Source organism: Babylonia areolata, chromosome 3 (genome assembly GCF_041734735.1).
Source record: "Babylonia areolata isolate BAREFJ2019XMU chromosome 3, ASM4173473v1, whole genome shotgun sequence".
NCBI classification, from domain to species: domain Eukaryota; kingdom Metazoa; phylum Mollusca; class Gastropoda; order Neogastropoda; family Buccinidae; genus Babylonia; species Babylonia areolata.
Genome location: NC_134878.1, coordinates 228,614 through 255,929, shown reverse-complemented (window position 1 = coordinate 255,929; position 27,316 = coordinate 228,614). Strand labels below are relative to the sequence as shown.

General features: G+C 43.2%; 1 protein-coding gene across 2 annotated transcripts in view; it reads left to right on the top strand.

Annotated features, from left to right (window-relative positions):
• LOC143280410 (patched domain-containing protein 3-like) overlaps positions 1 to 27,316 on the top strand; it is a 58,124-nt gene that overhangs the window by 26,607 nt on the left and 4,201 nt on the right. The window contains exons 14-19 of one of the 2 annotated variants that reach the window (XM_076585045.1): positions 655 to 837; positions 2,840 to 2,965; positions 14,181 to 14,325; positions 16,329 to 16,450; positions 18,168 to 18,386; positions 22,062 to 22,088. In XM_076585045.1, coding sequence (XP_076441160.1) covers positions 655 to 837; positions 2,840 to 2,965; positions 14,181 to 14,325; positions 16,329 to 16,450; positions 18,168 to 18,386; positions 22,062 to 22,079 — 813 coding nt within the window. In that variant the 3' untranslated portion in view covers positions 22,080 to 22,088. Of the gene's footprint in view, positions 1 to 654; positions 838 to 2,839; positions 2,966 to 14,180; positions 14,326 to 16,328; positions 16,451 to 18,167; positions 18,387 to 20,390; positions 20,747 to 22,061; positions 22,089 to 27,316 lie in introns of those variants that run through there. The other variant, XM_076585044.1, reaches the window with a different exon arrangement.

Genomic DNA, 27,316 nt, shown 5'->3' with positions numbered 1-27,316 from the left:
ACAAATGTCATACACTGTAGGCAGCGTCTTGTATGTAGGGAGTGCCCTGGCAGTAACGTATACTGGTTCCACAGCCGGCGGGGCTGGCGTGGCTGCTGCCATGGTGACTCCCACACTGGAAACTGCTTTCTCCTGGTCTTTTTCTCTTGTTCTGCACACAGGTGTTGGCGAAAGGAGCACAGTACAAACACACAGTATACTAACTCACTTCTCACTTACAAACCTGGAGCTAACTCCTTCAACATATCGAAGCCACTATATTTTTGCAAAAAAAAGCACAGAGCACAGAAGAACGTGGACTGCTGACATCGGAGGCCAAACCGGAAGCATTATCAGCGTTAGAACATTTATGTGGACACAAACTGAAGGGAGAAGGGCCAGATGTTTGACAGGGGGGCACAGTCTTAACTCATTGAGCCCTGCATGCTCTAGCGTCAGAATTTGTCTCATTAAAACAGTTTTCATATTCATACGTATACATAAACCACAAACAGAGGGAACTAACTTCTACAGTATTTCTGTATGTATCCACAAGTGATTAGGAGGAAAAACAGTGTATTTTCTGCATTTTTCCCGTATCAGTGTGGCATGGAAGTCTGCCGAGGATGTAAACTGCCCAGGGCTGAATGGGTTAAACCATACATTTTGTTGCAGGGCTCATACATCACTCTGCGTCACACGCGACAGCCCAACTCTGCCAGTGACATTGATGCAATGGAAAGTTTGAGGGCCATTGTGGATGGGTCAGGTCTGCCTTTGTACGGGGACAGAGAGGGTCTCCCTCAACACAAGTGTTTCGCTTACTCCCCAGAATATATGACTTATGAGACCAACAAGGTGGGAACACGGATCTGGAGAGATGTGTATGAAATTTTGTTTTGTTTCTTTTTACATGTTTGTTGTACTGTCCTCAGACATGTCATTATTTATTTGGAAATATACTTCACATGAACATTATTTCCTTTTGAAGTGTATATTCCCAGATCCTACCACCGAAAAACATATTTTTTTTAAGTGTGTATTTGCTTTTCATAGTTTTTCATTTTATTTTTAGATATCTTCCACAGATGTATATTTTATTTGAGTCATCCACATGCACATTGTTTCATTTTAAGAGGGCTTTCCCCACACTCTTTATGTCTATACATACACTTACACGCACATGCACACACACACGCTCACACTCACTCACACTCTCCCTAACTCACTCTTGGAAGACCTCATTTAAACAGAAAGATTTTTTCTTTTAAGTTGTGCAATCAGTATTTCATTCAACAAAAAGAAAAGACAACGTTAAAGAAAAGAAGGAAAAAAAAGAAGACAATGTTAAACAAAGAAGGGCATGGTGCATATTGTTTTGGAGATTTACAAGAATAGACCTGTAACTGTTCTGCATTTTATCTCAGAGACAGCAGAAAATCAAATATGTAAATATTGTGCATTTTATCTCTGAGACCTTAGAAAAATAAGCATGTAACAATTGTACAACTTGTATCAGAGACAGTAGAAAATATTATGAATATCGTAAATGTCATGCATTTTGTCTCAGAGAGTTGAAAATGAAACAAGTAACTGTAGTTTTTTCCCCATGTTTTATCAGTGGAGTTATCGGAAGAGACAAGATCCAAAGATAAAAATATCTCTAAAAGACAGATTATTCACAAAGTTTGCTGATAAAAAGGGAACACATAAAAGAGCACAAGCATTGCAGAGACCCAGGCTTTGACACACAGCTGAAAGACCTGGGGTAATCTGGTGAACAGTTCAGTGACGCCCCAATGACTCTTCACAGAGTAAAGAGAGAAGAAAGAGAGGAAAGAAGACGTGTCCACAGAACAAAGCCAAGTTTGACCATGTTTCATCACAAACACCGATTCAAAATTATTGCATGCTGAAAGACTGTTTAAACTGCAATTTATACTCAGTGATGTAGATTGTATCAAAACTAAATTAAAGATTTAACTCTCTCACCACCAAGTTTCTGTGTGAAAAAACTCCCCAGCACCAAATATTTTAGAAACAGTGCTGTCAGTCACAGGCTTCAGTTCATGTCACAACAACACAATAGACTTGTTCACTTCAAACTGGGTCAGGGGTCAAATGTTAGTCATTGTTCTGTTGGCAGGAAACTGGCTGCAGCTGTCCAGCTTTGTTACGATGTGAAAAATGGTCTGTCAGCATGACCCCTCCATGTGGACAAAACTTGCCTATGGCGGTGCACTGTCTGGTCAACTTAAGTTGCCTATGGTGGTGCACTGTCTAGTCAACTTCAGTTGCCTATGGTGGTGCACTGTCTAGTCAACTTAAGTTGCCTATGGTGGTGCACTGTCTAGTCAACTTCAGTTGCCTATGGTGGTGCACTGTCTAGTCAACTTAAGTTGCCCATGGTGGTGCACTGTCTAGTCAACTTCAGTTGCCTATGGCGGTGCACTGTCTGGTCAACTTAAGTTGCCTATGGTGGTGCACTGTCTAGTCAACTTCAGTTGCCTATGGTGGTGCACTGTCTAGTCAACTTCAGTTGCCTATGGTGGTGCACTGTCTAGTCAACTTCAGTTGCCCATGGTGGTGCACTGTCTAGTCAACTTCAGTTGCCTATGGCGGTGCACTGTCTAGTCAACTTAAGTTGCCAATGGCGGTGCACTGTCTAGTCAACTTAAGTTGCCAATGGCGGTGCACTGTCTAGTCAACTTAAGTTGCCAATGGCGGTGCACTGTCTAGTCAACTTAAGTTGCCAATGGCGGTGCACTGTCTAGTCAACTTAAGTTGCCAATGGTGGTGAAAGAGTCAAATGAATAAATGAAACAAAACCAGAACCTGAGTTGACGTCAACCTGTGACAGGTACTGCTGGAAGAGCTGTACCGTAACCTGGCCCTGGCCGGGGTCTCTGTCCTGCTGGTGACCTGTGTGCTCATCGCCAACCTGTGGACCAGCATCCTCGTCTTCCTCTGTGTCATCTTCACCGTGGTGAGAGGCTTTCACTCGCCTGTTCCTTGTAGTGTCAGTATGTTGGAAAGTTTTCCTCTGTGTCATTTTCACCGTGGTGAGAGGCTTGTTTCACTCACCTGTTCCTTGTAGTGTCAACATGTTGGAAAGTTTTCCTCTGTGTCATTTTCACCGTGGTGAGAGGCTTTCACTCGCCTGTTCCTTGTAGTGTCAGTATGGTGGAAAGTCTTCCTCTGTGTCATTTTCACCGTGGTGAGAGGCTTTCACTCGCCTGTTCCTTGTAGTGTCAACATGTTGGAAAGTTTTCCTCTGTGTCATTTTCACCGTGGTGAGAGGCTTGTAGTGTCAACATGTTGGAAAGTTTTCCTCTGTGTCATTTTCACCGTGGTGAGAGGCTTGTTTCACTCGCCTGTTCCTTGTAGTGTCAACATGTTGGAAAGTTTCAGTTTCAGTTTCAGTGTGTCAGAGTGTTCAGATTGATCCATGTACACTGCCCTTGAAAAGAAAGTTTATCAGTTATGTCATGTATATTGTCTTATGTATGTATGTGATGAACATTGCGATTTGTAGGGTTTGACTGTGTTAATGAATTGTGTACAGATATTTTGTTGCTACTCTGACCAGTTGTTGTGTGTTGTGTATTTACATATAAAATGAGCATGTTATCTATTAAATTGAATCAGAGGTCTTTTGCCCATGCACGCACCAACAGTCATCTTTCTTACACAGCTGTCATTTGACCATGTACATTAAACAGTCACATGATTCACACAGCTGTCATTTGACCATGTACATACCAACAGTCACATGATTCACACAGCTGTCATTTGCCCATGTACATACCAACAGTCACATGATTCACACAGCTGTCATTTGCCCATGTACATACCAACAGTCACACGATTCAACCAGCTGTCAGTTGACCATGTACATTAAACAGTCACATGATTCACACAGCTGTCATTTGACCATGTACATTAAACAGTCACATGATTCACACAGCTGTCATTTGACCATGTACATTAAACAGTCACATGATTCACACAGCTGTCATTTGACCATGTACATTAAACAGTCACATGATTCACACAGCTGTCATTTGACCATGTACATACCAACAGTCACATAATTCACACAGCTGTCAGTTGACCATGTACATTAAACAGTCACATGATTCACACAGCTGTCATTTGACCATGTACATTAAACAGTCACATGATTCACACAGCTGTCATTTGACCATGTACATTAAACAGTCACATGATTCACACAGCTGTCATTTGACCATGTACATACCAACAGTCACATAATTCACACAGCTGTCATTTGTACCATGTACATTAAACAGTGACATGATTCACACAGCTGTCATTTGACCATGTACATTAAACAGTTACGTGATTCACACAGCTGTCAGTTGACCATGTACATACCAACAGTCACATAATTCACACAGCTGTCATTTGACCATGTACATTAAACAGTCACACGATTCAACCAGCTGTCATTTGACCATGTACATACCAACAGTCACATAATTCACACAGCTGTCAGTTGACCATGTACATTAAACAGTCACGTGATTCACACAGCTGTCAGTTGACCATGTACATACCAACAGTCACCCACATCATAGACTGCACATAACTACTTTTAATTGTGATTTGATCACATTGGTTAGAAATGTGCCAGGACTATACACAAGCATACACACAGATGCATGTATACACACGTTTTTTGATGTATTCAACACACATACATACACACACACACACATGCTCTCTCTCTCTCTCTCTCACATACACACATTCACACACAGACACACACAAACACACACACACAGACACACACTCGCACGCATGCAAGCACACACGAACACACATGTTTTTAACATATTCAGTGTGTGTGACCAGGTGGACGTGGCGGCAGTGTCTGAACCCCCCCAGTATTTAACATATTCAGTGTGTTGTGTGACCATGTTTTAATTACACATACTTAACCGTGACCCACTAGTGCAGACTCCGGCAGGGGTCTGACATTCCTGTCCTATGCAAACTACTATCTGCCTATGTGGAGAAAACGAAAGTAGCTACAGCCGATAACCTCCCGGAAGTAGGTAACCTCCCCTTTGCCCCCCTGACTAGCACCCTCTCTTTCTGGCAGCCATCATGACTCCTGTTCCTGTGCTCTTCATACGGCTAAGTTTTTTTCCGTATTTTCTGTCTGTCTGTCGATTCTCTGGCGTTCTTGTTTTTTTGTCAAATTATGTCTAGAACCAGGTCACATAATTATATAGCTCAAGTGGACGATCGCGCTAAAATTAAGGCGCGATCGCAATCGATTTTCTGACACTCAGGGCCCTCTACTCCTGGCCCTCTCAACATCGCCAACCCGCCGCCTCCTCCACTTCCTCTGCTCCCTCTGGTCGACTCCAGACCTCAACCATCTTTTACACCTCCTCTGGTGACTTCCAGAGGTTTGTTGCCCCACACTCAGGTCAGTGCTGCCTTTAATGCCATTTTTATCGATCCGCGAACGCACTCGACGCGATCCGCGTTTTCTCGGCCCTGCCAGTCGGCAGTGCATGAGTCGACCTCCTCTATCTCTTTACCCATACACACAGTTGCACTAATGGAATGTGCCACAATCCCTTTAGGGAAACAACACATTATGCTTGCTTTGGATCCACACGCTAGACTGGGCCCTGTGTGTGATGCGTCCGTGGTGGCGCCCGTGACATCGGATCACGTGACCCCCCACGCGGCATGCCTCGACCATCTCGGATCCAATGGCGACCGAGGCGCGTAGGGATGCCCTTACCATACATAGGGAGGAAGGTGGACCACTAGGGGACACACTCGCCCATATGTGTGCACCTTCCCCCTTGTCCGGAGTGCCTGATCCAAGGGAGGCAACCTCTGCTTTGGCACCCTTGCCGGTGACCGCCGCAGTTATTTCCCTTGCACCGGCACTGCCCCTCACCTACAGTGCGGGTTCATGCACGGTCCCACCAAGCTATGCGATGATGACCCCATCTGCCACACCGCCGGTTGCTGCTGTTTCCCATCCACTAATGGCGTCTCAGCAAGCCGCTCAACCAACCAGCAACTCATCACTAACTTGCTGCAGCAGTTATGCACCACTCTGCTTCCCGGTGCCACACCTTGTGCCTGCACCACCCCTCGCCCACAGAGCATGTATGTGCACACCCCATTTGAACTTCGGCAGTGCTGGTTTCTTCTGCCCTATCGCCTAACTCTGCTGTTACCCAGGCTAATATCGGCACTTCCACGTTGGACTGCCTCTTGATAACTTGATCCTGCCACTCAGCAGTGCTCGGGCCGATCTTGACTATCCCTTTATCCGTCAACACACAACAACTGAACGCCAGTCCTCTCGCAGGAGCTATTTGCGAGGTTGGACCGCCGTTCAGCTACAGGGGGATGCACATCCCACGGCAAGCCGACGGACTTGCCACCCCCTTGTCCACAATGCCCATAACACTGGATTACGGCGCCATCATGCCACATGCCCCGACCGTCTCACATCCAATGGCGACTGATTCGGGTAGGGATGCCCACGGCACTAAGGAACATTATATTTATTCCTCTTGTGGCCGTATTCACCTGTGTCGGTTACGGTGGCATTGAACCACGCACTCTCACACGCAGTATGACACTCCTCCCTCTACAGCGAGGAAACGTCACACCAGGGGATATGTGCTCTAAAGACACCATCCTTTTCACCGATTATCAGCGCCAAGGGAGGCCACTCTGCATTTGTAACCTAGGCAGTTGACGCTGCAGTTACTTCCCTTCCGCTTACACAGCACGTCACTCCCGCCCCCAGTGCTGTCCAGCAACGATGTTTTTCGGTTTCTCATTGGGTCCTGCTGCCCATTAATGGACTTTACACAACTTTACACAGCAGCTGCACCTTTCTTGCTGTTTCTTGTTATACACAATAACAGGAAATAAAATCACAATATTTCCTTTCTATTCTTTTTGATTTATTATCAAAATCAACAACAACGACGCCCCCCCCCCCCCCCCCAAAAAAAAAAAAAAAAAAATCTTGCTACATTTCTACACATTTCTATTCACACTTATAGATGTATACTTACCCCTCGGTATACACATGTGTGTGCGCTTACGGGATAGTTTCATACAATTTTCAGTTTCATATTAACATGTACAATTATATTTCTATCTCTATTCATTGACATCTATTCATTGAGATTCCCTACATAGCAATATATGCACGCATTTGCGTCATTCTGTTCACAATGCCCAGAACTCTCTGTGTCTACATACTGGCACATTATTCATATGTGTATGTACATCTCTTATATATAGGTGCATACTCAGATTCCTTTCCATTACTGATTATGCACACTTCCCCATTTACTTGGGTATATCTGTGCACGCTACACATATGCTTATACAGCCGCTTATTTCTTGTGACTCGATCTCTTGTCATTGGCATATTCCTGACATCAGCACTTGAGCTGATGGAAGTTTATAATCCCTTTGCACATATATGTATTCATTTTCATAAATTCATCCCTACCTTTTTTTTTTCCCCCTGACTTTCTTGGGTCGACCACCGTTTTATTTTGTACATGAATTCATTATAACAATTCAGAGTAGATGGAAAAGAAAGGGGAAAAAACAAAGAAAGAAAAAAAAAAAGAATACAGTGTCCATTAACAATAACATCGTCATCATAAGTCATTATATTTATAATATATTGTTCTATCAGTTTGGTCAAGGTGGACACGTTTTCATCATGTGTAATAGTGCAGTTTTATAACATATAATAGCATCAGCATAGAGTTATGGACACTTTGCTTAGCTAACGTAATGTGAAAAGAACACAACCCACACATAGGATATCTTATGTATGAACACATTTCCTCTAGTTTTCTATACGTGACTATATAAAACACCCATTACACAGTCATGTTAAACATTATTACTGCAGACACATAAGTGCACATGAATACACACATGCATATATTATTTACATACTCGCATACTTACACATTCACGTACATCTGTTCAAGTTTTTAAAAATATATATATATATCATTGAGCCTTCATTATTATTGTGCATTTTGATCTTTCATAATATTTTGTTATGGGTTACTGTTTTCAAGAAGTTTTATTTTTGGACACCATTTTCTCATAAATACAACGCTTAACATTTCCGTTGAATGCATATATCTTTCTACTTTATAACTATTTCTTAAATCATTCAAAAAGTGCTCTATACATGGTTTAATCTTATTTATTCTGCATTTATAAACAAAATATTTTGCAACAAGAATAATATAGTTGAAAGTTGCATCTATTTTTGTAATTTCATCATTTCCAAATAGAACTAATTCTATGTTTAACTTGACGTTTGAGCAAGTATCACATCTTTCTTTCAAGACGTTCTCTAATTCCTTCCAAAACAATTGAGAGAACTTGCAAAACCATAGATAATGTTGTACTGAATCTATTTCATTTTTACAGAAATTGCACTTGTCACTGTTTGTAATACCCATTTTCTTCAGAATTTTGTTTGTAACTAAAATGTTGTGACAAATTCTAATTTGAAACCACTTTAATTTTATCTCTTTTACTTTTTTTATTTGCTTCATGGTGGTTACCCAATTAACGATGATATCTAATTTTTGCTCCCACTTAACAAAAGAACTTATATTGTAAATAAAGAGTGGTTCAAGAAGTATATCATAATATATTTGCGAGCCTTTCATAGTAGAGGATATTAAGTGTAGTGCTTTCGATTGTTCATTACAGGTTTTATCACTTAGATAAATATTATGTGTAATTAACTTTTTATCGAATGTATCAGTCCCATATACACTAAATAATTTACATTAATATTATATTTTTCTGTAAAGCATGTGTAACTAAGGAAGCACCCATTCTCATCAACAACATCTCTAACCAGATATATATTCTTATTTGTCCAACATTTGTAGTGGATTGTGTTGTTACCAACTCTAAATTTGTCGTTATAAAAGAGGGGCTCTGCAAGTACCTCGTGTGCCTCTTTTAATTCTATTTGTTTCGTAAAATTCGTGTATGCCTGAAAAACATCTTTCCAAAATTGGTTACATTCGATAGTCAGAAACCTTTTTGAACCATAAAGATGTAGTGAGTTAATTTCTTGGCATTTTATAAGTAAGATTCTCTTCCACTTTGGTGTTCCTGTGTATAATTTCCTTATCCATGTTATCTTAAGAGCATGTATAAACTTTTTTATGTCTGGTATACCTATTCCTCCATTTGCAACATTATGTATCGAGTATTTTCTTTTAATTTTATCTGGCTTTTTATCCCATACGAATTCATAGCATAGTCTCTGTAATTCTTTTATTTCTTTGTCTGGAGGGTTTGGAAGAAGAATCCATAAGTATATTAGCTTTGAAAGTATGAGAGATTTGAGAATAGCAATTCTACCGAGGGGTGTGCATATACGTTTTGACCAAATCTTGAATAATTTTTTTGCTTCTATTAATTTATCCCTTGTGTTCACTTCAGTTATTTTTGATAGATCGTTTAAAAACCATATACCTAAAATCTTGAATTTGGGGGGGTTCCATTTCATATTCTTTTCTGGGAGATATTTCCTTTTCGAATTTCTCATACACCCTAACCAAACATTTAGCGTTTTGTCATAATTTAACTTCAGACCTGAAAATTCTTCAAATCTATTAAGTGTTTCGAATAATTTCTCATACGATTCTTTATCTCCCTCTAACGTAAATGTTGTGTCATCAGCAAACTGACTAATTTTAAATTCAGTGTTCAATATGCTAATGCCTTTAATACCCTCATCTTCCCTTATCTTGCATGCCAGAATTTCAGAGCACAATACAAAGAGGTATGGCGAAATCGGGTCTCCCTGGCGGCACCCCCTTTGTACTCTGAAACTCTGGGATACCTTACCATTTACTATGACATATGACTTTATATTTCTATAAAAAGTGCTTACCCATTTACATATATCTTCTCCAAATCCAAAAGCGTTTAAGACCTTGTTCATATATACCCAGTTTACCGAATCAAATGCCTTTTCAAAGTCTATTGAAACTAGTAAGCCTGAAATGTCTTCTTTTTCTAAGTAATGCATGATGTCATATTGTATTCTTAAGTTATCACCAATGTATCTACCTGGAATGAAACCTGTCTGATCTTCATTTATTAACTTAGGCTGGACTGACTTAATTCTACTAGCTATGCATGCTGATCCTATCTTATAAATAACGTTTAACAAGGATATAGGCCTCCAGTTTTTTAAGTATTCCCTTGGTTTATCCCCTTTTGGTAGGCATGTAATTAATCCTTCTTTCTGTGTTGTTGACATTTCTCCACTTATAAATCCTTCATTCAGTAATCTCACAACAAAGTCACTAATGTCCTTCCAAAAAAATTAGAAAAAAATTACAGTCATTCCAACTGTACCTGGACTCTTGTCATTTTGCATTCGTCTGATAGCATCTGTGGCTTCTTGTAATTAATCCTTCTAGTTGTTTTGATTCTGTCTCATCAAGTCTGGGTAAGTTGTTTACATAATCACTAATATCTAAATCTTTTACATTGGTTCTTTGTATAGATCTTCATAATAATGTCTTGTTGCCTTTAGTATTTCATCTGTTTCTGCCAGTATATTACTTTGATCTGTGAATAACTTTAACATGTGTTTGCTGATAAAGTGACGTTTTTCAAGATTACAAAAATATTTACTTACTTTTTCACCCTGAGATGCCCATCTTGCTTTAGATCTTAAAGCTATCCCTTCCATTTTCAATTTCCTTAATTGTATGAGCTCTTCCGTCTTCTCCTGCAATTCTCTAATTATATTATACGACTGAACTTCCTTTTCGAGTCGTTGTATTTCCTTTTCTAACATTTCCTCTTTTTCTATTTGTTGCTTTTTCTTTCTTATTCCAAAAGTTATAGTTTTTGCTCTTATCTCCATTATCAACACATCTAAAAAGAGCTGGCTGCTTATAGTAAACTAATTTCATCATTCGGGATATTACATATATTTTCTCGTGTGTAAGGTAATACTGCATACTGTTCCTTTATTTTCTCTATTGTTTCTTTCAATAACTTAACATAATCACTGTCTCTAAGTAAAGATGAGTTAAATTTCCAAAAAGGTTTTCTTTTGGGTTCTGTATTAAATACTAAGTCAACTTTGACTAAAGAGTGGTCACTTCTATAACCGTACAAAATATCAGCGTCTTTAACATCAGTAACCAGGTTATCTGAGATCAAGAAGAAGTCAAGACGGCTTTGTTGTATGGGAGTTGTTCTCCTCCAAGTGTATCTTAAGACTTCAGTATTGAGTACCCTCCATATCCCTACCTTGCTTTCGGAGGACGACTGCACTCACAGACAAAACTGCCTCATTCACACCTGATTGTATGTTCCTTCACATATCAGTAGTGGCTGGTCCTTAGGGACCCACACACACTCCCTTCCCACCCACAGGGCTAAGGATGCCCTCTCTTGGTGCAAGGAGGGACAAGGCAATCCAACTCATTTGCCTACAACAATCACCCACAGGGCTAGAGATGCCCTAACCTGGTACAAGGAGGGATGAGGCAGTCCAGCTTAGAGGTGCCACTCCGGACACACATGCCCTTCATTCCTTCCAAGTTTGTAAGGCATCCCTTCTTCCCCCCCTTGCCTACAACAACCCTTGGTTTGCACCACTGTGGTTGTGACAACAGCTCCACACGGGCCCTGCATCCTAGCCAGCCTTCCCATGAAGGGGTGTCTATCTTTGCCTTCCAAGTTTTAGCGGGCCCAAAAACTGCCCACTGGGCAGGAGACAATCACCCTAAGTCCATCTCTTCCACTCCTCACTAGTAGCAGAAGGCCTGGGTAATAATTGTTTTCCTCTATACTTCAGAGAAAGGCATATTGACGAGGACGGATGCGTCTCACAAAGCACAACGAACCGTTCATTAGCCACAGGGGCGTACCTTTCTGCCCACTCATACCGACATGGCAGATGCCGCATTCAAGCACATTAGTTTGCCCCATCACCTTGCTTGAACAGAGATCCAGCATCGATGTCTCAAACAATTGGCGTTTGAAAGCACTTTCTGCACTTGGTCCTTTCTGCCTCAACACACGACCACTGTGGTTGCAGATGGGCATTCCTTCTCAAGCACTGTCTTTCCAGTGAGACACTTCCAGGGGTTTCTAGCCTAGGCAGGCTATCCCATCATGGAGCCCCAGCCTTCAGTCAAGGGCCTGTCAGAGGATGACTTTGTTGTCACTTCGGAAGCAAGCACCATGTCTTTTAGACACACTGTTGCACCACAAGACCCCGTCAACTCCTTCCGGCTTCCTTACATTTCAACATAACCTGCATGGTGGACACCTTCATCCCTCAAGCACACAGCAGCTGTTTCCTGATTTACCTATGCTGATTGGTGTCCTCCTAGGACCAGTATATGATAATCAGTCGTGTACGACAATGACCATCAGATCAGCAGAGCAGGCAACTGCTGTCCCAACTATTCGGGCTGGAATTCGATTATACAATTTATAGTAGAGAGTGTTTTGCCCAAGTTGCATCCCCGGTCCCTTGATCAAGAGGGCCTTTGGACTCACCATTGGGACGGATCCCAAAGGCTAGTTAGGCCCAAGGCTACAGCACTAAGTCCCAGTGCAATTTGACTTCTAGTCTGAGAGACATAGTCCTCCATGAAAGACTAAGCTGCAAATGATTTCCCTTTGCAATTAAGAAACCACTGAGAATACAGCTCTCACTTTGCTGTTGGCCATACTGAAATTGTATGTCAGAATAGTGATTTGATGTAAATGGCTAGTACAACACATCTAGAGCCACTTTTCTCCCTGCCTCCGCCCTGCTCCATCCCAGACATAGTGCGCACCACACACAGCCAGAGGCCTGTCATGGATCCGGTCCCCTGCGGACCTCAGTCTTATTTGCCCGCACCAATATCCTTAGGTGACACAGTACACTCTATCTTCATTGAATTCTACTTGAAGGATGTCTGTCGCTTAGGGATAATGGCTCAAGAGGCGTTGCCTCTGTGGCGGTCACACAACAGGCCATTGCAGTGCACTGGTGATAGAACAGATGAGTCCTCCACCTTGTCGTGCCATTCTGCACTAGTGGGTCATGGTTAAGTATGTGTAATTAAAAGGAAATTTTCTATCTAAAATTACGTTTAAGTAACATACTTACCGTGACCCACATTTAAGACCCTCCTGTTCCTCCCCGCTTTCTGTTCTCCCTGCACGCTGTGCTGGCTGCGGTGATTTGCCGTGAAAAGAGGGCGTTAGTCGGGAGGGCAAAGGGGAGTTACCTACTTCCGGGAGGTTATCGGCCTTGGCTACTTTCGTTTTCTCCGCATAGGCGGATAGTAGTTTGCACAGGGCAGGAACGTCAGACTCTTGCCGGAGTCTGCACTAGTGGGTCACGGTAAGTATGTTATTTAAACATAATTTTAGGTAGAAAATTTCCTATTACATATTCAGTGTGTTGTGTGACCAGGTGGACATGGCGGCAGTATCTACAAAACCCCAGTATTTAACATATTCAGTGTGTTGTGTGACCAGGTGGACGTGGCGGCAGTATCTACAAACCCCAGTATTTAACATATTCAGTGTGTTGTGTGACCAGGTGGACATGGCGGCAGTGTCTACAAACCCCAGTATTTAACATATTCAGTGTGTTGTGTGACCAGGTGGACGTGGCGGCAGTGTCTACAAACCCCAGTATTTAACATATTCAGTGTGTTGTGACCAGGTGGACGTGGCGGCAGTGTCTACAAACCCCAGTATTTAACATATTCAGTGTGTTGTGTGACCAGGTGGACGTGGTGGCAGTATCTACAAACCCCAGTATTTAACATATTCAGTGTGTTGTGTGACCAGGTGGACGTGGCGGCAGTGTCTACAAACCCCAGTATTTAACAAGAACAAAACTTTAATCTCCAGGCCTCCGGCCCCTAGAAAGAGGTCAAAAGTACACAATATGGTGATCACTCAACGACAACAAAATGTAAAATACGTACTAACTTAACCTGTAAAACAAAAGTGCTTCTCGTGCATAGTAAATTAATTCTAACTTTCATCATTGTTGTCACAGAATTCCTGTCGTATCTTCAGGGCATTAAATATATAAATGCAACAAACCCCAGTATTTAACATATTCAGTGTGTTGTGACCAGGTGGACGTGGCGGGGGTGCTGCAGTTCAGTGGCACCAGTGTGGACACAGCCAGCAGCATTCTGTTGACGCTGACCGTGGGGCTGGCTGTGGACTACTCCGCTCACATTGGACACACCTTCATGACCATCTCAGGACCCAGGACAGGTCAGATGCTACCTGTATGGATTGGGCACAGTAGGGGAGTGGTTAAAGTGTTTACTATCAATCAGAGGGTCCCTGGTTTGAATCTTGGTAGTGGCGCCTGGTGGGTAAAGGGTGGAGATTTTTCTGATCTCCAATGTCGATGTATGTGCAGACATGCTAGTGTCTGAACCCCTTCCGTGTGCATATGGGTACAGAATACCAAATATGTAAATATCCTGTAATTCATGCCAGTGTTCAGTTGGTTATGGAAACAAGAACATACCCAGCATGCATACCCCTGAAAATGGAGTATGGCTGCCTCCATCATGGGATAGATAAACAAAAATAGTCATGTAAAATGTTACATGTCTGTATGAGTGTGTTTGTGTGCCTTTCGTTGTGTACCAAAGAAACGGTAGCCACCCTGTTGATACTCATCCTGCAGTGTTGAAAGGAGTCATCAGTTAATACAAGCTGTAAACTACCTTGTAAATACCCCCCAGGCCCCTCCCCACTTTGCACAACTTGTACCCAGAAGTTAGAGGCGGGCATTTACTGGGTACTTTACGCTTTGTGGGAGCCCATTCCCTGACTTGGTTCCACTGAACAGCACTGGCTGGGCTGGCAGTGAGAACAAAGCACTGGCTACTGAAACAAGACATCGTGTGATGCACTAACATCTTGCTTTCACTTGATTTTTCAGTGACACACAATCTCATGCAGGCATTCTAATTTGTATCTCTGGATCTAAATCTGCACTGCTTTATAAAGCAACACAGTTACAAATAACAAATTGAATCATCGTTAGTTTATTATAATTTTCTTCTTTTTTTGTTGTTGTGTCTATAAGACATTTTACCCTATGCACAGTTTTTAACACAAAATTAGGGGCAGGGGGTGCTTACAAGATACCAGGTATTTACAAGGAGTGTACAGTACTCATCATCATTTACGAGGAGTTTATAGTACTCATCATCATTTACAGGGAGTTTACAGTGCTCATCATCATTTACAAGGAGTTTACAGTACTCATCATCATTTACAGGGAGTTTATAGTACTCATCATCATTTACAGGAAGTTTACAGTGCTCATCATCATCATTCACGAGGAGTTTACAGTACTCATCATCATCATTCACAGGAAGTTTACAGTACTCATCATCATCATTTACAGGGTGTTTACAGTGCTCATCATCATTTACAGGGAGTTTACAGTACTCATCATCTTTTACAAGGAGTTTACAGTACTAATCATCATTCAAAAGGAGTTTACAGTACTCATCATTATTCAAAAGGAGTTTACAGTACTAATCATCATTCAAAAGGAGTTTACAGTACTCATCATCATTTACAGGGAGTTTACAGTACTCATCATCATTTACATGGAGTTTACAGTACTCATCATCATTCACAAGGAGTTTACAGTATACAGTACTAATCATCATTCAAAAGGAGTTTACAGTACTCATCATTATTCAAAAGGAGTTTACAGTACTCATCATCATTCACAAGGAGTTTACAGTATGCAGTACTCATCATCATTTACAAGGAGTTTACAGTGCTCATCATCATTTACAAGGATTTTACAGTACTCATCATCATCATTTACAGGGAGTTTACAGTACTCATCATCATCATTTACAAGGAGTTTACAGTACTCATCATCATCATTTACAGGGAGTTTACAGTGGTCATCATCATTTACAGGGAGTTTACAGTACTCATCATCATCATTTACAAGGAGTTTACAGTGCTGATCATCATTTACAGGGAGTTTACAGTGCTCATCATCATTTACAGGGAGTTTACAGTACTCATCATTTACAAGGAGTTTACAGTACTCATCATCATCATTTACAAGGAGTTTACAGTGCTCATCATCATTTACAAGGAGTTTACAGTACTCATCATCATTTACAAGTTTACAGTACTCATCATCATCATTTACAGGGAGTTTACAGTGCTCATCATCATCATTTACAGGGAGTTTACAGTGCTCATCATCATTTTACTTGTGTGTGCAGAAAGAACAGTGGCCACACTGCGTAACATGGGCCCTGCAGTGTTCAATGGAGGCTTCAGCACCTTTCTGGCCTTTGTTCTGCTGGCCAAGAGTGCCAGTTATGGATTTGTCGTCTTCTTCAGGGTACGTTGACACTGTTCAGTCATGCTTCTGCCGGTCTGTCCTGTTTGCTGCACCTCATTTCAAAGTGTGAACAACAGTGAGTCTGCTTTGTTAGTTTCAAAGGACAAGAGAAGTGTTTGTGCTGAGAAACAGAAGCATGTTGGCTTTGAGTGCAAAATTTGCTTGCTCAAAGCAGGTCATTGTGTTATCTCTATATTGGTATTATTTGGGTTCCATTGCATGTGAATTTGATGCTGAAACAGCAGCACTTCCAGAATTTTCATAATTTTGTGCTCACCACACTTGTGCTCACATTCATATGCACTTACCTGCAGCAAACATGCAGATATCGGACTCACATTTTGCTTACATGGTTAATTCAGTATGCATTTTCATTTCCAGGGGAATGATCCAAAAGAAGAGAGTGGACTGAAGGGAGGTGTGTTGTGTTGTCAGGTGTTGTGACTGACAGTGATCCAAAAGAAGAGAGTGGACTGAAGGGAGGTGTGTTGTCAGGTGTTGTGACTGACAGTGATCCAAAAGAAGAGAGTGAATTGAAGGGAGGTGTGTTGTCAGGTGTTGTGACTGACAGTGATCCAAAAGAAGAGAGTGAATTGAAGGGAGGTGTGTTGTCAGGTGTTGTGACTGACAGTGATCCAAAAGAAGAGAGTGGACTGAAGGGAGGTGTGTTGTCAGGTGTTGTGACTGACAGTGATCCAAAAGAAGAGAGTGAATTGAAGGGAGGTGTGTTGTCAGGTGTTGTGACTGACAGTGATCCAAAAGAAGAGGGTGGACTGAAGGGAGGTGTGTTGTGTTGTCAGGTGTTGTGACTGACAGTGATCCAAAAGAAGAGAGTGGACTGAAGGGAGGTGTGTTGTGTTGTCAGGTGTTGTGACTGACAGTGATCCAAAAGAAGAGAGTGGACTGAAGGGAGGTGTGTTGTGTTGTCAGGTGTTGTGACTGACAGTGATCCAAAAGAAGAGAGTGGACTGAAGCCAGGTGCATTGTGCAGAAATGCTAACTGTTTCACTGTATTTTGTTATGCTCGATCACATTTTGTTCCAACGTTACACCAGCGTCAAAATTGTTCCCAGGAGTTAATTTTTGACTACTTAGCATGGTCACCTGCTTTCCTGTGGCAACATTACCCAGACGCTCTGGACCTATCAATCACCAGGCCATGGCAGTCACTACCAACGTTGGTCTCCCATGATGATGCTCAGCTAATTGTGTGTGTGTGTTTACATTGTTTGTATGCCTTGTAGATAAAATGTACATTTGCTGATGTGGCTCAGAGTCCGAGTGTTCCCAAATTTGCTGATTGTCCCTACAAACAGTTGACAGGTGTTGGCATCTGTGATAGTGTCGGCAGGTGTTTTCCTTTGTTCCTACAAACAGTTGACAGGTGTTGGCATCTGTGATGGTGTCGGCAGGTGTTTTCCTTTGTTCCTTCAAACAGTTGACAGGTGTTGGCATCTGTGATGGTGTCGGCAGGTGTTTTCCTTTGTTCCTTCAAACAGTTGACAGGTGTTGGCATCTGTGATTGTGTCGGCAGGTGTTTTCCTTTGTTCCTTCAAACAGTTGACAGGTGTTGGCATCTGTGATGGTGTCGGCAGGTGTTTTCCTTTGTTCCTTCAAACAGTTGACAGGTGTTGGCATCTGTGATTGTGTCGGCAGGTGTTTTCCTTTGTTCCTTCAAACAGTTGACAGGCGTTGGCATCTGTGATGGTGTCGGCAGGTGTTTTCCACGGTGGTGCTGTTCGGCCTGTTCCACGGCCTGGCCTTGTTGCCTGTGCTGCTCAGCGTGGTGGGACCTCCAGCCTACCTGCACGCAGACCTCCTGGCCAAGTCCCACCAGCTGTCTGTCCGGGAAAACACCAAGAGGGACAACTCCACGTCCATTGAAGTCACTGCTGTTGATGGGACGCCCGGCAGTGACCGGGCATGCAATGCAGAGGTTGGTGTATGTTTGTAAGAACTGATTCCCAACGCCGACTGTCCTAAAACCCTCTTGGCCGAGAGAGTGGAGATGTAACTTGGGCAAGACACTCTCCACTATAATCAAACTCTAGCCCAGATAGTCGGAACAGCAGTTGCCTCCTCTGCTGTTCTGCTGGTCATAGTCGGACACGACTGACTATCATATATATGTAAGAACTGATGCATGTTTGTGTGCACGTGTATGTGTTCGCTTGAATGCACATGAGAGAGACCATGGGAGAAAAGTCACCTAGATGATTTGAATATCAGTTCCATGGTCACTTTGTGTGTGTGTGTGTGTGTGTGTGTGTGTGTGTGTGTGTGTGTGTGTGTGTGTGTGTGCTCCAAAGTCCTCTCCTGAGAGGTATAATCATGCATCTTAAGTTCAGTAATGTGAACTGTAAAGTGAGTCAACTGGACACTTTGTTTTGGCTGTCTGCTTTGCATGTTGCTTTGTATAGTTGGGCAAGTTTGTGGGTGGGTGCTGTCATACATTTTTATTCTTTATGAGAATTTGAAAACCTAGAGACATTATAGAGTACTTCAGGTTGTTAGTTTTATAGACCGAAACCAAACTGAAAATGTGATTTAAGCTAGATGTTAAGATCAAGGTGCCTCTTTTAGATATACTCAGTAATTTGATGCCTGATTATATGTCCAGTGCAGAAATATTACAATTGCTTTGATTTTTACACTGAACACAACTTTGAATTGAATTACATGTTTGTTAAAACAAAACTTACAGTGTTGTGCCAGATCTCCAAGGTTTGTGATCTAATGCTGTTTGGTCACAGTAAAACATTATAAAGATAGAACTTGAGTCTGCACAAAATCAGAGGAGAACGACCAGTCTTGTGTGCATCTTGAACAACTGTCTGTAACAAAACTCTAGATATGGTTATTTGGCATGGCTTGAACAAATTATTCTTTATCTTGGGTGAAGTGCTGAATGACTTCACACATTCACACAACTACCACCCTTAACTCATTGGAGATGTGCTGGTGCTTGGCGCCAGCGCTCTGTCCGCTCAGAATGACGTGCCGTAATGTAGCGTTCGGCAGATCGCAGAATTTTTTTTCATACACTCAGCAGTGTTCAATTAAAGGGAAACTAATCAGGCTGTCTTGAGGGATCAGTCTAGGAAAAACCGAGTTATTTCCCCTTGACTGTTAACCGCCAGAAAGGATTTTTTTCTAGACTTTTCTAGACTGGGTGAAAGGTCAATCTTTTCATAACCAATATGGCAGCCGAGACGAATGTACTCCCTGCGTGAGGCTGTCAAAATTGTGACAGAATAAGGATCAGACATTGAACGTGACCTCCTTGACACTGGTGACGAATTCTGATGATTTTTCTGATGATGATGATGACATTCAGTTAGTACCAGATGATGATTTTGAAAGTGACGACGAAACTTTGCTGACTGACCCCTACGACGCTGAGACAGAAATCGACAGTGACACAAGTCACAGCCATACTGCAAGACAAGATGACTTGATGACTGTAGATATTGACGATGAGGAACAAGAGTAAAAGACCTGACAAACTTCCCACTGGCTGCACCTTTCACTGGGACCCCAGGACTCTCACTGACTTTCCAGACACGCCCACTCCTGTGGTGAGTGTGTTTACAATTTGATACTTTGCTCATTTATTTCTTGTGTAAATAATGTTGATTTTTACCATTTTTAATGAATAATTTGTATATATTAATGTAAAATTATCATTTTGTGTGTGTGCACTTATTAAATTGTGTGGGTGTGTGTCTGTGCAATGGGTGTGTCAGTGTATTATGTATGGGCGTGTCTGTGCATGTGTGTTATTTATACTGTCACTCCTGAATCATGCATGTGTATATGCTGTGTAATATTATTGATGTTTATTTTGCATTTGGTTTTTTCTTTTCTTTTTTGCCCTTTTTTTGCAATACATGCAAAAGCTTTTCTTCTTTTTTTCTTATGACAGGACTGTCTGTTACAGAAATTCAAAACACTTTACACGCATGAGGAGGAGATCTGCCAGACACAGGAGCAGACATGGGGAGACTGAGGCCAGGCAGTCACTGGCCTGCTAACATTCCACCCACCAAGAAGCAGCAGACCAGGAAAACAGAGAGGGTGCAAGGTGTGTTACGCCAAACACAAAGCACAAGGAGCGTCACGTCAAGACGTGAACAACAACAACAAAAAAAAAAGCTGCCACAATCGTGTGCAAACAGTGTAAAGTGCCCCTCTGTGCTGCTCCATGCTTTGAGGTGTTCCACACAGTCAAGGACTACCACAAATAATAATCTAGCTGCAGCAGAAATGTGTAAATAGGGCTTCCCCCCCCACCCCACCCCTTTTTTTTTCAAGTGATGGATTCACATGGTTTTTCTCTTTCTCTCTTTCCAGTGTTGTGATCTTTTATTTTTTTAACAGTTTGTTGTGCAACATTTGACTTCAAACTGATTCATAAGAATCAGGGAACCTTACTGTGTGAGAAAATCATCATATGCTGCCTTGTGGATTAGCTGATGGATATGACATGCCTGGTGAGTACTTAGTGACATAACTTAAAACATTAAAAAAAAAAAAAAATTTAGCAGCATTTAATGAGAAAACTGTTTGAAAATGTTAAAAGAAGAGATGGTAAACTTTCTAGTGATATATAATTTGTGTGTCTTTGTCTCTGTGTGAAAGTGTGTTGAATTTTTCAAATATGCCCATATTTGCCCATCACAGTAAAACTACATGCAATATTTAACTACGTCTCAATAGAGTTAAAAAGCACACACAGAAAGAAAAGTGCACATTAAGATAAAGCAATCAGTTATTTGAATAGAATTACTATGAAATATCTAGACCAAATAAAGTCACATTTATTCCCTTTTGAGAGAACTTCACATGGGACAAAAATGGCATCCAAATCATATTATAGTGTAATCTTCAGGGTGACAGGAATTTCTTCTTGGCTGGTGAATTGTTTGTGTGCATGCATGTGAGTGATGTGTTTGACTGCCAGTTGAACTGAAGTGCTGTTCTTTTCACTGAGTATTGTTTTACTGCCAGTTGAACTGAAGTGCTTTTCTTTTCACTGAGTATTGTTTTACTGCCGGTTAAACTGAATTGCTGTTCTTTTCACTGAGTATTGTTTTACTGCCGGTTAAACTGAAGTGCTGTTCTTTTCACTGAGTATTGTTTTACTGCCAGTTAAACTGAAGTGCTGTTCTTTTCACTGAGTATTGTTTTACTGCCAGTTAAACTGAAGTGCCGTTCTTTTCACTGAGTATTGTTTTACTGCCAGTTAAACTGAAGTGCCGTTCTTTTCACTGAGTATTGTTTTACTGCCAGTTAAACTGAAGTGCTGTTCTTTTCACTGAGTATTGTTTTCAGTTAAACTGAAGTGCCGTCTTTCACTGAGTTTCCAGTTAAACTGAAGTGCTGTTCTTTTCACTGAGTATTGTTTTACTGCCGGTTAAACTGAAGTGCTGTTCTTTTCACTGAGTATTGTTTTACTGCCGGTTAAACTGAAGTGTTCTTTTCACTGAGTATTGTTTTACTGCCAGTTAAACTGAAGTGCTGTTCTTTTCACTGAGTATTGTTTTACTGCCAGTTGAAATGAAGTGCTGTTCAGTGTGTGATTTGTTCTTTCGCCTGCTTTTCTTCCTAGCCTCTCATTCAGGAGTGAAAATCACAGGTAACTGATGTGTGTTACAGTCATTGTATTGTCTCAGGTTGTCCTTTTCCTTTACTGCATTTGCTTCTCAGCGGCAGGGGTGGTAATGGCTTTTCGGCTGAGACAGATGTTATGCTTGATATGTTTTTCATGTTTGTACTGCATTATCTACATGCTTTGTGCTTCATTGGATGTTGTACTCATTGTCTGTCCCGATTGAATTTGGATTTTCCAGTTGGTGTGAGGGCTGTCAGCAATGTTGAGTATTGTATAGATAAAGAGTGTCTATAACCAGTATTGTATAGATAAAGAGCGTCTATAACCAGTATTGTATAGATAAAGAGCGTCTATAACTAATGGCATTAGTGTGATGTTTTTCTTATTTATTCAGACTACATTTGGTGTCAGATACTATAACATATGTCAAACTGGTCCAAGTTACAGCTAGTGTGTTTGCCCTGGCCAAAGTTTAGAGCCAAAACACTGGCTCAGCTATCATCTTTCTTTCCCAGGGGCACTGTTATATCTACCTTGGCCATGGAGTCAACAGTGGGTGGACTTGACACAGTGTAGATGTTTTTGTTTTGTTCTGCCTTTAGCTTGTTAGGTGTGATGCTTTTCATTTTGTCTTTTAGTCACTTGCAAGGCTAGCTTTCCCCGCTTCACAAAAGCAGTACATATTAAAGTCCTTTAAATTCACAAGTAGATTGTCTTCCCTTCTTTTTTTGATTTATTAAAAAAAAAGCAAAAAAAAGCAACTGACTTGCAAACCTGACCCTTGCCAGTTTTATGTGTGTTTAGTTCTTGTTGAGTGTTGATGACTCAGCTTTGGCCATTTTATATCTTCAACAACAGGGAACAAACACTGTGGCCATGGCTTGGGCCTGTTTGACATGATAAAGAAAAGTAAACATGGAGAATGGGATAGCTTCCCTTTTCTGTGCGCTGTGCATGTGGCCATTTAGTTTGATTTGGTACCCTCTTATTTATGGGTGCCCCCCCCCCCCCCTTACCCTCTTATTTATGGGTGCCCCCCCCCCCCTTACCCTCTTATTTATGGGTGCCCCCCCCCCCCTTACCCTCTTATTTATGGGTGCCCCCCACCCCCCACACACCCTTGCCCTCCAATGCATTCTTTCATTTTTGTCTTTCTTTTATCCAGTGTGTGAAATTTAATTCTTGGAAAAACTGCAGCTCAGCTGAAATTAATTGGTTACTGATTTTCGTTGCAGTCGTGTGTTGTATATGTGATATATGCATGCAAGTTTGTTTAATTCTGCTTTTAGTTTTATTATCATGCACATGCTGTGGATTACTATTGATTGTACTATTATGCTTATGCTAAATGGAGGTCTCAGTGCCTTTTACAGCCATCACTACATTGAATTCATATCACTGTGCATATTAAGATTAACTTGTCATAATTTCGCAGTAGAAAAAGGGTAGATATTTTAACATCCATCCCCCCCCACCCAAACCCCACCCCTAAAAGAGACTGTGCCTGCAGTGTCAAACAGTTGAAGATTAATATTATTTCTTAGATCATTGCAAAATATACACAGAATTTATGGAAGAATTATATCACAGAATTCCAGAAAATACCTTCCAACTGCTGTTAAAACAGTCAGCTGATTCTGGAAGACAAACTGTTGGAAAATTTATTGTTGCTGCCAGAAACATCATCCCATAGAGAATTAATTCAATTTCTTGCTCTGTTTTGTTTTATTTATTGTTTATTCTGTGTGTGTGGTATGTGTTACTGCATAAGTGTTTTATAAATCTTGTTAAAGTTTAATTGACATTTGAATTTGATTCTGATTGTGATTTTATTGACTGTTTTGAGGGCTGGGCCTGGGAAGGCTGGGAAATGCTTCTGCTTGGTGTTACTAATTAAACAGAGTTAAGATTTGGATTATTTTTATAGTAAATATGTTGCATTTCTTTCCTTTGACACGAAATTAAGTAAAGAAGATATGGACAGAAACATTGCATTGAAATGATATGATAGAAGAAATGTGCTGGGTTCAGACTTGTACTGGTCAGTATGCCTCATACCCCACCCAGCAATGGCCACTGGTCACTATGCCTCATACCCCACCCAGACCCCACCCAGCAATGGCCACTGGTCACTATGCCTCATACCCCACCCAGCAATGGCCACTGGTCACTATGCCTCATACCCCACCCAGCAATGGCCACTGGTCACTATGCCTCATACCCCACCCAGCAATGGCCACTGGTCACTATGCCTCATACCCCACCCAGCAATGGCCACTGGTCATTATGCCTCATACCCCACCCAGCAATGGCCACTGGTCATTATGCCTCATACCCCACCCAGCAATGGCCACTGGTCATTATGCCTCATACCCCACCCAGCAATGGCCACTGGTCATTATGCCTCATACCCCACCCAGCAATGGCCAGAGTCAGGAGGCTTGGCTGGTCCCACCTCGTGATTGTGACCCAGGACTGGAGTTTCCAGGTTCTCCTGTATACAGCTGGAGCAATGTGTCTCTTGAGATGCATCGTGGGGGGAAGGCTGAACCTAGAAAATGAGTCAGGAAGGGGAGGGAGGGGAAGCAGTCTCATGCCCCTCCCCCTCTCATGTTTTGTTCTTCTTCCTTCTCTCCCCTCTCTCCCCTCTCCCCCAGTTTGTTGTTCCCTGTTCCCTGTGTGGCCACACCCACCTCACCTTGCTCCTTCTCTCCCCCTCTCCCCTCTCCCCCCAGTTTGTTGTTCACGTTTCCCTGTGTGGCCACACCCACCTCACCTTGTTCCTTCTCTCCCCTCTCCCCCAGTTTCGTTGTTCCCTGTGTGGCCACACCCCACTCACCTTGTTCCTCTCTCCCCTCTCCCCCCAGTTTGTTGTTCCCTGTGTGGCCAATCACCCACCTCACCGTGTTCCTTCCTCTCCCCTCTCTCCCCTCCCCCCAGTTTGCTGTTCACTGTTCCCTGTGTGGCCACACCCACCTCACCTTGTGCCTTATCTCCCCACTCCTCCTCTCTCCTCCCCAGTTGTTGTTCACCTGTTCCCTGTGTGCCACACCCACCGTCCACCTAGTTCCTTATTCCCCCTCTCTCCTCTCTCCCCCTGTTTGTTGTTCACTGTTCCCTGTGTGGCCACACCCACCTCACCTTGTTCCTTATCTCCCCTCTCTCCTCTCTCCCCCAGTTTGTTGTTCACTGTTCCCTGTGTGGCCACACCCACCTCACCTTGTTCCTTCTCTCCCCTCTCCCCCCTCCCCCAGTTTGTTGTTCACTGTTCCCTGTGTGGCCACACCCACCTCACCTTGTTCCTTCTCTCCCCTCTCTCCTCTCTCCCCCAGTTTGCTATTCACTGTTCCCTGTGTGGCCACACCCACCTCACCTTGTTCCTTCTCTCCCCTCTCTCCTCTCTCCCCCAGTTTGCTGTTCACTGTTCCCTGTGTGGCCACACCCACCTCACCTTGTTCCTTATCTCCCTCTCTCCCCTCTCCCCCAGTTTGTTGTTCACTGTTCCCTGTGTGGCCACACCCACCTCACCTTGCTCCTTCTCTCCCCCTCTCCTCCTCTCTCCCCCAGTTTGTTGTTCACTGTTCCCTGTGTGGCCACACCCACCTCACCTTGCTCCTTCTCTCCCCTCTCCCCCAGTTTGTTGTTCACTGTTCCCTGTGTGGCCACACCCACCTCACCTTGCTCCTTCTCTCCCCTCTCCCCCAGTTTGCTGTTCACTGTTCCCTGTGTGGCCACACCCACCTCACCTTGCTCCTTCTCTCCCCTCTCTCCCTCTCTCCCCCAGTTTGCTTGTTCACTGTTCCCTGTGTGGCCACACCCACCTCACCTTGTTCCTTCTCTCCCCTCTCTCCCCTCTCCCCCAGTTTGTTGTTCACTGTTCCCTGTGTGGCCACACCCACCTCACCTTGTTCCTTCTCTCCCCTCTCTCCCCTCTCCCCCAGTTTGTTGTTCACTGTTCCCTGTGTGCCCACACCCACCTCACCTTGCTCCTTCTCTCCCCTCTCTCCCCTCTCCCCCAGTTTGCTGTTCACTGTTCCCTGTGTGGCCACACCCACCTCACCTTGTTCCTTCTCTCCCCTCTCTCCCCTCTCCCCCAGTTTGCTGTTCACTGTTCCCTGTGTGGCCACACCCACCTCACCTTGCTCCTTCTCTCCCCTCTCTCCTCTCTCCCCCAGTTTGTTGTTCACTGTTCCCTGTGTGGCCACACCCACCTCACCTTGCTCCTTCTCTCCCCTCTCTCCCCCAGTTTGTTGTTCACTGTTCCCTGTGTGGCCACACCCACCTCACCTTGCTCCTCTCCCCTCTCCCCCAGTTTGTTGTTCCCTGTTCCCTGTGTGGCCACACCCACCTCACCTTGCTCCTTCTCTCCCCTCTCTCCCCTCTCCCCCAGTTTGTTGTTCACTGTTCCCTGTGTGGCCACACCCACCTCACCTTGTTCCTTCTCTCCCCTCTCTCCTCTCTCCCCCAGTTCGTTGTTCACTGTTCCCTGTGTGGCCACACCCACCTCACCTTGCTCCTCTCCCCTCTCTCCTCTCTCCCCCAGTTCGTTGTTCACTGTTCCCTGTGTGGCCACACCCACCTCACCTTGCTCCTTCTCTCCCCCCTCCCCCCTCCCCCAGTTTGTTGTTCACTGTTCCCTGTGTGGCCACACCCACCTCACCTTGTTCCTTCTCTCCCCTCTCCCCGAGTTTGTTGTTCACTGTTCCCTGTGTGGCCACACCCACCTCACCTTGTTCCTTATCTCCCCTCTCCCCCAGTTTGTTGTTCCCTGTTCCCCCAGTTTGTTGTTCACTGTTCCCTGTGTGGCCACACCCACCTCACCTTGTTCCTTATCTCCCCTCTCCCCCAGTTTGTTGTTCCCTGTTCCCTGTGTGGCCACACCCACCTCACCTTGCTCCTTTACTCTCCCCTCTCCCCCAGTTTGTTGTTCCTGTTCCCTGTGTGGCCACACCCACCTCACCTTGTCTTCTCTCCCTCTCCCAGTTGTTGTTCACTGTTCCCTGTGTGCCCACCCACTCACCTGCTCCTTCCCTCTCTCCCCTTCCCAGTTTGTTGTTACTGTTCCTGTGGCCCCCCACACCTGCTTGCTCTCCTCTCCAAAAGTTTGTTGTTCACTGTTACCTGTGTGGCCACACCCACCTCACCTTGCTCCTTCTCTCCCCTGTCTCCTCTCTCCCCCAGTTTGTTGTTCACTGTTCCCTGTGTGGCCACACCCACCTCACCTTGTTCCCTTCTGTCCGGTTCACCTGTTT